The 10,302-nt window shown below is 38.2% G+C and overlaps 1 protein-coding gene across 1 annotated transcript; it reads left to right on the top strand.

Moving 5' to 3' along the window:
• The first annotated feature begins 6,896 nt into the window (after positions 1-6,896).
• On the top strand, positions 6,897-8,216 carry LOC122043709. The gene has a single exon (XM_042604304.1). It carries the CDS (start codon positions 6,897-6,899, stop codon positions 8,214-8,216), a length of 1,320 nt encoding a protein of 439 aa, XP_042460238.1.
• Positions 8,217-10,302: the final 2,086 nt, after the last annotated feature.

The raw sequence follows: 10,302 nt of genomic DNA, 5'->3' as shown, positions 1-10,302 counted from the left end.
AGCAATTCTATATGAGTAGAGAGTTCTGTCTTTGGAAGGTACTATATTCATTTCCGTTTCCAGAGTATATCCTTAAAATGATTTTGGTAATATTCTAAATAACTCATCAATCTACTTATTTCCATAAGAGTCCTATACCTTCCTTTTCCTACACCATTCTGTTGGGGTGTACTAGGTGCAGTTAGTTTGGATTGAATCCCTACTTCTGATAAATGACTCCTAAATTCTCCCAAGAGGTACTTGCCACTACGATCTTACCGTAGTGTCTTGATACTTTTACTTTGTCGTTTCTCCACATCAGCCTCGTACTCTTTGAACTAATCAAAGCACTTAGACTTGCGGCACATCAAGTAAATATATCCGTATCTCAAATAGTTGTCTATAAAATAGATGAAATATTTGAAACAACCTCTTGCCTGGATGCTCATAGGATCACACAAATCAGAATGAACCAATTCCAATATATCTTTGACTCCATACCCCTTAGACTTAAAAGCTTCTTGGTTATTTTTCCTTCCAAATAAGACTCGTAGGTTGGAAAGATTTTCACTACTAATGAACCCAAAAGTTCATCAGCTACCAATGAATCCTACTCAAGTTAATATAACCTAGCCTTAGAAGTCAAAGATATAATTGGTTCATTTTCGAATGTTACTTTCTCTTAAAGTTAGAAGATGTGTTACTAATTTTCATTTGTTGCATCGTGAGAGTTATTGGATTTATAAATTGTCAACCAACGTACCAGAATAGATAAATTCTCTCTTTTTCTTAATAACAACTTTGTTATTAAAAGAGGCAGAATATCAAGTTCTTTGAATAGTTTAGAAACTGAAAACTAGTTCTTTCTAAACTTGGTGCGTAAAGACAATTACTCAAAAATCCATGTTTTATTCTTATCAAAAGATAAACATCTCCCACTGCAACAGCTACCATTTTTACAGTAGTGCCCATGTAGACAGTGTTTTAATTTTCATTTAGTTGCCGGGTTTCCTGGAACCCTGCAATGAATTGCGGATATGATTAATGGCATCTGTATCTACACTCCAGGTTCTGGTAGATAACACCACTAAACATGTTTCAACTAATGAATTAAATACACCTATATTGTTCTTAGTTCTAAGAAGACAGTTTACCTTAATGTCCAAGTCCTATTTCCAATCATTATAATTGGGATTAATAAGTCTTTCTTATAGTATGACTACTAGGGGATTGACAAACATTTTAAATCCTAAGAATCACAAAAATACTTGGTCAAGATCAACTCCTTAAAAATCCCCATGAATTTTGTATGCCACGATAGTGTGGACGTATACAAAATCGAAGAGAAGATTTTATTCATTAATTTTATTATCTCGTCAACTTTACTTTATGACGAATAAAATTAATAGTTGATCTGTCTTTGATCAAATATTTGGTCAAAAACTTTTGAATTTAAAAAATATTGATTCCTCAAACAATATTATTTAAATTCACCAACACCTTAAACACCGTGAATTTTGTATGCCACGTTAGTGTGGACGTATACAAATTCAACATTTGTAAAAGGAGAGTTTTAACCCATTAATTTTATTATCTTGTCAACCTAACTTTTTGACAAATAAAATTAATAGTTGGTATCATTTGGTCACACAAATAATAGCAGTGACTCCGATGGGGAGGATACTATTAGATGTGTCTAAGTGTATACCATTACTTGACACTAAGTCCATTAATAAGATTATGCCCCTTCCGTTGGGGAAGATCACACGCTCTTAATTAACTTCCTATAGTCATCCAAAATGGAAGTCCATTCTAGTGATCCACAAACAAGCTCATCCGTTATGGAGGAAGGCACTCGAGCCAACGCAAGCTTGTTTGCATCACTTACAAACCAGTAATGGAGACCATGGGATTTACTTAAAAATCCCTCTCCCACTTAGTTATTTATAAATGAGGAATTTTAACTATGCTAGCCTACTAAATATGTAAACTAGCATGCACACACAGCACAATATAAAAGCAATAAATAGAAAATCTAATTTTCAACTATTATGGCTTTTATCTCTTATTGTCCTCCGTGTGTTGTCATCCCAAGCTGCTGCCATATTTGGCCACTGCCACCGGGTCTAGCTGTCGCATCCATCTTGCTCCTAGTTCCGCTGCGCCTCTGGTCCTTAGAAGGTTCCACGCTTTGCAAGATTCGATCCACGACATAAATAGAATTTTACATTTTGATCCTATATTCCTCGAAGGAATGTACATGTAAACTAGATCGAACATAAAATAAAATTTACATCCATCGATCCTATATTCCATAAAAGGAATGTACATATAACTAGATCAAAAATAAAATCCTAATAAAACTAAATACAGCTCCTGCTGTATTTTATAATACAATCATGCACACACAATAAAATGCCCTTGACATGTCCAAGGGTCCAATCACACACATAATAACTATAAGCCATAATAATTGGATCATGCATCCACAAAGTTAGCACATCCTACTATTAACCTGCCTAAATTATGTATGACATGTGCATAATTAAACTAATACCAAATACACAGAGGCAAAACCCTAGCTCTGATACCAATTATTGGTTGCTACTCGGAAAACCTAGAGGTTCCACTATACAAAATTTTTGTACAAAGGTCTGAACCTTTTCCTAGCTACCATGTGTTCTTTTAAATTAAATTTTGGATCGCCTGCGGAACTTAACACGTTTGATCCAAAACTTAATCTATTTGTTCTTTTAGGTTTTGACTTGGATCTCCTGCGGAACTTAACACGTTCGACCCAAGTCACCTTAAGTTATTAATTCCATTAAATATTAATTTCCATAATTGGTTCCCAGTACTGACGTGGCGAGGCACATAGCCTTCTTGGATATGGGAGCAACCACCACCAACTAGACAAAACCTTTTATAGAAATCTAATATTTAATTTCCTAAAATAACTTTAGGTTAACCAAAAAGAACAATCAAATCACAAGGGAAAAAAAAACAAAAGAACACAACTTCGAAAAACATATTCGAAATACTAGAATGTAAGCCTCTTGTATTTGGTATTATTTCCATAAATAATTAGCATGATGCGGAAAGGAAAAATTACTAGTTATACCTTCTAGAAAGACCTCTTGATCTTCTACCATATTCCTCTTCTAACCTCGGACGTTGTGTGGGCAACGATCTTCCGAGATGAGAAACCACCAACCACCTTCTTCTCCTCCTAGCTAGGTTCGGCCACAACAAGGAAGCTTCACCAAGGAAGAAGATCAAAACACCAACCAAGCTCCAAGAGATGCTAGCTTTCTCTCCTTCTTCTTCTTCTTCTCCAAGTAGTATCCGGCCACCACAAGAGCTCCAAGGGGAGAGAGAGGTTCGGCCACCACAAGAGGAAGAGAGGGAAAGGATGATGATGGTCGGCCACACCAAGGAACAAAAGAGGGAGAGAAATAATAGAGGTTCTATCTCATGAAGGCACCCTCACCCCTTCTTTTATATTCCTTGGCCTAAGCAAATTAGGAAATTTAATTACAATAAAATTTTCTTAATTTCCTTGACATGATTTAATTGAGAAAAATAAAATAAAATTTCCCAAATTAAATTCTAATGGTTGGCCACATCATGAAATCAAATTAGACAAGTTTCAATCAACAATTAAAACTTCCTAATTTGTTTCCGGAAATTTTAAAAATAAAATTTCTCTTCAAAATCTCTTCATGGTTGATAAAAAGAAATTTCCATAATTTTAATTTTACAACATGTGAATAATTTTTAAAGAGAAAATAAAATATCTCACCAATCTACAAATAAGGAAAGAGATCTAATCTTTTTCTTTAATCTTTTGTAGATCTTTTACAAGAGAGATAATTTAATTTTAATTCTCTTTAATAAATTATATCTTCCACATAATAAAAATTAAAATTAAAATTCTTTTTTAATTTAATTTGGCCGGCCCCTCTAGCTTGGGTTCAAGCTAGGGTCGGCCACCCCAATTTATACCTAGGTCGGCCCTAGCTTGGTTCCCAAGCTAGCTTGGCCGGCCCCCTTTAGGTGGGTATAGAAGGTGGGTATAGGTGGGTATAGTACTCTATAAATAAGAGGCTACGATAGGGACCGAGAGGAGGAATTGGTTTTGGTCTCCCGATAAAATTAAGCATCCCGTGTTCGCCCCGAACACACAACTTAATTTTATCAATAATAATTCATTCCACTAGAGAACTATTATTGAGCTTCCGCACCAATCCCAAATTACATTTTTGGGCTCCTTCTTATTATGAGTGTGTTAGTCTCCCTGTGTTTAAGATATCGAATGTCCACTAATTAAGTGAGTTACTGACAACTCATTTAATTAATATCTTAGTCCAAGAGTAGTATCACTCAACCTTATCATCATGTCGGACTAGGTCCACCTGCAGGGTTTAACATGATAATCCTTATGAGCTCCTCTTGAGGACATTATCAACCTAGTATCTCTAGGACACAGTTTCCTTCTATAATCAACAACACACACTATAAGTGATATCATTTCTCAACTTATCGGGATTATTGATTTATCGAACTAAATCTCACCCATTGATAAATTAAAGAAATAAATATCAAATATATGTGCTTGTTATTACATTAGGATTAAGAGTACTCACTTCCATAATAATTGAGGTTTTTGTTCCTTTATAAAGTCAGTATAAAAGGAACGACCTCAAATGGTCCTACTCAATACACTCTAAGTGTACTAGTGCAATTATATAGTTAAGATAAACTAATATCTAATTGCACTACGACCTTCCAATGGTTTGTTCCTTTCCATCTTGGTCGTGAGCTACTGTTTATAATTTATAAGGAACCGATAACATGATCTTCTATGTGTGACACCACACACCATGTTATCTACAATATAAATTAATTGAGCAACTACATTTGTCATAAATGTAGACATTTGACCAATGTGATTCTTATTTCTAAATAAATGTTTATACCAAAAGCTAGGCTTTTAGTATACACTCTAACAATTATGATTTATGTTTCATAATAAAGCATATGATAAGGAGGAGTGTGTGTGGATCTCTTTATGCCTTATGGTTCATGATTTATATCATGCTTACAATCTTCAAAGTTATGAATTTATATTCTTCATGATTTTATGCTTCATGATAACAAATATCAAAGTTATGTTTCATGCTTATATTATGATTGCAACTTTCAATGTTAATCTTATGTCTAACTTAAACATATTGCCACACATCAAAAAAAGGGGAGATTGTTGATACAATCGACCTAGGATTAAAAAGGGTGATCTTTGTTTTTAATGTGTGTGTCAAAGGGTTTAAGTTAGGCTTTATATTGGTTCTAATATGTACTTAAGTTGTGCAGGACTTGGTAGATTGCACAAGCTTGGAAAGTTTCATGGCTCAGGCTCTTGAAGATTAGTGAAGGATGGTGCATCCGATGGACCATGGACAAGAAGCAAACAGAGTGAAGGGAAGTGAACCTCAAGGCAATGTGAAGGATGACACGAAGAATAGCTGCAGGCTTGAGTGCATCTGAGGGACAAAGGCTGAGGAGGAAGACTTCAAGGGCAACTCCGGACACCAGTCGACTGATGCAATCGACTGGGAGTGAACAGAATGTCTCTATTCGCTTATTCCACAGTCACCAGTCGACTGATAAAATATGCAGTCGACTGGTGCAGTCGACTGGTATAATACCGTTGGGATGATGACGCATAGGATCTCCACAAATTTGAATAAAACAGTAGCCGTTGTGTGATACCAGTCGACTGCATGTTTCATCAATCGACTGATATCGGGAATTCCAGCATACTGTATATAAAGTTGAAAGCTTGGAAAGAACAATTTAACTGATTCAAATTACTGTTTAATCTTTCCAAGTGATCTTCAAGTCTTACTACTCTTATTCTCTCCTCCCTAAGCTCATCAAAAACTTGTAAAAGGAGGAGATCATCTTGTAAAGGTTTCTCCACCATCACTCTTGGATTGAAAAGGAGAAGATCTTAGTGGAGCTTGATTGGGTGTGTGTGTGCCTTGGATTAGTCACCTCAAGGAGGTGGATACCAAGTAAATCGAGGAGTTAGCCTTGTTCTCTTATTGTCTTTTAATTTCATTTCTTTTCGTGCTTCCGCTAACAAATTGTAGGTGAAAAATTAAAGTAAGGCTATTCACCCCCCCCCCCCCTCTAACCATACTCAAGGTCCTATCACTCATTCTGTGGGAAGAGGTACAACTATATCCCAAACGCTCGAAGAGTGTCACCTGCATATCTAGCGATTTACCTATCGAAGTTAGGACGGACCTTGTTCAATGTCTGACTCATAACAGGGATGTTTTCGCTTGGTCCCCTAAGGAGCTATCGGGGGTCAACATCGAGGTGGCTGAGCACAGATTACACCTTCTGCCTGATTCCCGGCCGTTCAAGCAGAGAAGAGGAATTTCTCGGCCGAGCAAAATAAGATCATCCGAGCTGAGGTAGATCAACTTAGGAAAGCAGGTCATATTAGAGAGGTACAATTCCCATTCTAGCTCTTTAATGTGGTCCTCGTAGCTAAACCCAACAACAAGTGAAGAGTCTGCATCGACTTCCAGGACTTAACTGTGCTAGCCCTAAGGATTACTACCTGCTGCCCAGGATCGATTAGATGGTAGACTCAACCTCGGACTGTGAAAGAATTTGCATGCTTGATGCTTATCAAGGATACCACCAGATCCCCTTGGCGCCAGAAGATCAAGAGAAGGTTAGCTTCATCACTATCATGGTTCATATCTCGGTCTGTGAATAAAGCTCTGCCCTTCTTCAAAGTACTTAGGAGGGCTGCCAAGTTTTAGTGGGATGAGGAATGCGATCGGACCTTTGAAGAATTAAAGAAGCACCTGGAGACTTTACCCTCTCTGTTCAAGCCTATGGTAGGAGTGCCACTTTGGGTGTATTTGTCAGCCACCCTTGAGGCCATGGGGGTGGTGCTAGTAAAGGAGCAAGATGATGTACAGCGGCCAGTGTACTTATTCAGTCATTTATTAAAAGGGGGCGAGTCCCGATACATGACCCTGGAAAAATTAGTTTACGGATTAGTACTCATGGCTCGACACTTGAGGCCTTATTTCCTAGCACATTCCGTTACAGTCCTGACCAACAACACTATGGGTAAAGCTCTCACTAATGTAGAAGTAGCAGGTTGCCTCATCAAATGGGCCACAGATTTGGGGGAGTATGACATCCAATACCAACCTCACACTATAATTAAGGCGCAAGCTCTAGCATTTTTTCTGATGGAGGTTCACCAGCCGGACTCAGAAGAAATTTGGAAGATCTATATGGATGGGTCATCTACCCAAAAGGGAAGTGGAGTAGGGGTTCTCCTGATCTCCCCTCAGGAAGATATCTTGTCGCTGGCGGTCAAGTTAAATTTCAAAGCTACCAATAATGAAGCCGAGTATGATACACTATTGGCGGGGCTACAAGCAGCTCGACATATGGGAGCTGCTCGGGTAGTTGTTTACTCTAACTCTCAGCTTGTAGCTCAACAAGTAGCAGGTAACTTTGAGGTCAATAGTGACAAGCTGCAGGTATATCGAGAGGCATATGAGAAGATGAAAGAGGAGTTCAAGGAGGTCACGGTGACTAAGATTCCCAGGGAGGATAACCAAAGGGTGGATGAATTGGCTAAAATGGCTAGCTCTCTGACCACTTGGATGCTGGATAGGTCGATAGCCCAGACCTTCCTAATAGCTCAAATAGATTTGCATAATCATATTGAGGAGCTAATTGACTGGAGGGTCTCGATGACCATTTATCTTCAGCAGGGTGTCCTGCTTGCTCATGTGGAAGAAGCTAGGCTGATCAAGAAAAAGGCTCATATATATACCCTGATCGGAGACCAGTTGTACAAGTGGGTATTCTCCAGACCACTACTCAAATGCCTAGGAACAGAGGAGGCAAAATATGCTTTACAAGAGATACATCAGGGGTGTTGTGGAAGCCATATAGGAGGAAGGATGCTGGCTCAGAAAGTATTACTGGCTGGGTATTTCTGGCCTACTTTACAGAAGGATGCGCAAAGATTGATGAGCACTTACTTATCCTGCCAAAAGCATCAGAATCTGACCCATCGATCGACCGACATGCTAAAAACCTCAATAGTCTCATGTCCCTTTGATCAATGGGGCATGGATATTGTTAGACCTTTCCCCATGGCACTGGTCAGAAGTGATTCTTACTTGTAGCAGTGAATTACTTCTCCAAGTGGGTGGAGGCAGGAGCCCTGAATAGAATTATTGAGGGAGCCGTTATTCAATTCCTGTGGAAGAACATCCTTTGCTGATTCTGGATACCTCACAAGTTGGTTTCAGATAATGGGAGATAGTTTCAGGGTCGCAAGATCCAAGCTTCGTGTCAAGGATTCGACATAACTCAGGCTTTTACTTCCATGGCTTATCCTCAAAGCAATGGGCAGACCGAAGTTATTAACAAAGAGATTGTTCAAGGATTGAAGGTCAAGTTGGATCATGTTGGGGGTGATTGGGTGGAAGAGCTACTTAGCATCCTCTGGGCCTACCGTACGACCCCCAGGGAAAGCACAGGACTCACCCCATTTCATCTAGTTTATGGAAGTGAGGCGGTAGTACCCATCGAAGTCGAGGTTCCTTCAGTAAGAAGAATACTATATGATGGGAAAATGCCTAGCGGCACCTCTCAGAGCTGGATTTAATCAGTGAAATACGTGAATGAATGACTGCTCGTCTAACCGCATACCGACAAAGGATGCGCTAGAACTATGATAGAAGGGTGATCCCTCGGTTCTTCGGAGAAGAGGACCTAGTGTGGAAGAAAGTCAAACCCGTAGGAGAAGTAACTAAGTTAGCACCCCAGTGGTATGGGTCATATAAAATTATTAAAAGGTTAGCGTCGAGTGCCTATTACTTGCAGGATGCCCGGGGTAGGCGACTGGACCGCCCCTAGAGCGCTAATTACCTGCAACCCTATCGTACTTAAACAATTTACCCCCTTTTTGAAAGTATAGATTGGGAAGACCTGACTGACCGGGCATTATATGCCCGACCAATGCAAATTGGTCTAGAATACTCGTAAGACTCGACCAAGCTTCTAGCTCAGATTCGGCAGCCCCGACTCGATTAAGTTGAGATTTATGAAGTATAAAGTCTGAGCAATAACAACAATGGATAGTAAATGTTAATATAGTACAGTAAGAGGATGATCAGATTTATAGTGTATGTTATTGATTATAGAAGAAAACTGTGTCCTAATAATCTAGGTTGAGAATGTCCCCAAGAGGAGCTCATAAGGATTGTCATGTAAAACCCTGCAGGTGGACTTAGTCCGACATGACAATGAGGTTGAGTGGTACTACTCTTGGACTTAAATATTAATTATGTGAGTTGTCAGTAACTTACTTAATTAGTGGACATTCGTTATCTTAAACACAGGGAAACTAACACACTCATGATAAGGAGTCCATAATGTAATTTGGGATTGGTGCGATAGTGCAATAATAACTCTCTAGTGGAATGAGTTATTATTGATGAACTTAAGTTGTGTGTTCGGGGCGAACACGGGATACTCAAGTTCATCGGAAGGCCAAAACCAATTTCTCCTCTAGGTCCCTGTCGTAGCCTCATTAATGCCTCAAGTTCATTCATAAAAGTCTATATTGGTGTCCAAGAAGGGGTCGGCCCATGGCTTGGTGACCAAGTTAAAGGGGTCGGCTATATTCTCCTTGAGGTGGTCGGCCATATGCTTCTTTAAGGCGGCCAGCCACATATTTCAAATAAGGAGAGGTGTTTTGAATTTTTAAAATCTTATCTTTATAGATATCTATAAGTTTTAAAAGAGAGTTTTTAAAATATAAAACTTTCCTTATTTGAATTAGGCCACATGGTTTAAAAGAAATTTTTAAAGTTTTAAAACTTTCTTTTTCTAACCATCCTCATGGTTTTAAGAAAAAAGGAAGAGAAGTTTTAAATATGAAAATTTTCTAACCATGTTAAAAAAGGAAATTTTAGAAGAGAAGTTTTAAATTTTAAAATTTGGTTTTAATTTTTAAAACTTTCCTTTTTAACATTCACATTAGAAAATTAAAAGAGAGCTTGTAAAATTTTATAAGAGGCTTTTTTCTTTGCTTATAAAATTTTTACAAAAATTATTTTCTTCCTTTTTAAGTGGTCGGCCACCCTTGCTTGGTGCCCAAGTAAGGGGCCGACCAAATTAAATCAATCAAGCCAATCAATCCATGTTTGGTGATTGAATCAATCAAGAGGAAAGAAAAGGAAAAATAAAAAGGGAAAAAGAAAA

Source organism: Zingiber officinale, chromosome 2A (assembly GCF_018446385.1).
Source record: "Zingiber officinale cultivar Zhangliang chromosome 2A, Zo_v1.1, whole genome shotgun sequence".
In the NCBI taxonomy this organism is placed as follows: Eukaryota; Viridiplantae; Streptophyta; class Magnoliopsida; order Zingiberales; family Zingiberaceae; genus Zingiber; species Zingiber officinale.
The sequence above is the reverse complement of the archived record's forward strand: the minus strand, read 5'-3'. Positions and strand labels throughout refer to the sequence as shown.

Bases quoted from the DNA above. Each gene is read 5' to 3' on its own strand.
- LOC122043709 (XM_042604304.1), top strand. From the start codon at position 6,897: ATGGTAGGAGTGCCACTTTGGGTGTATTTGTCAGCCACCCTTGAGGCC.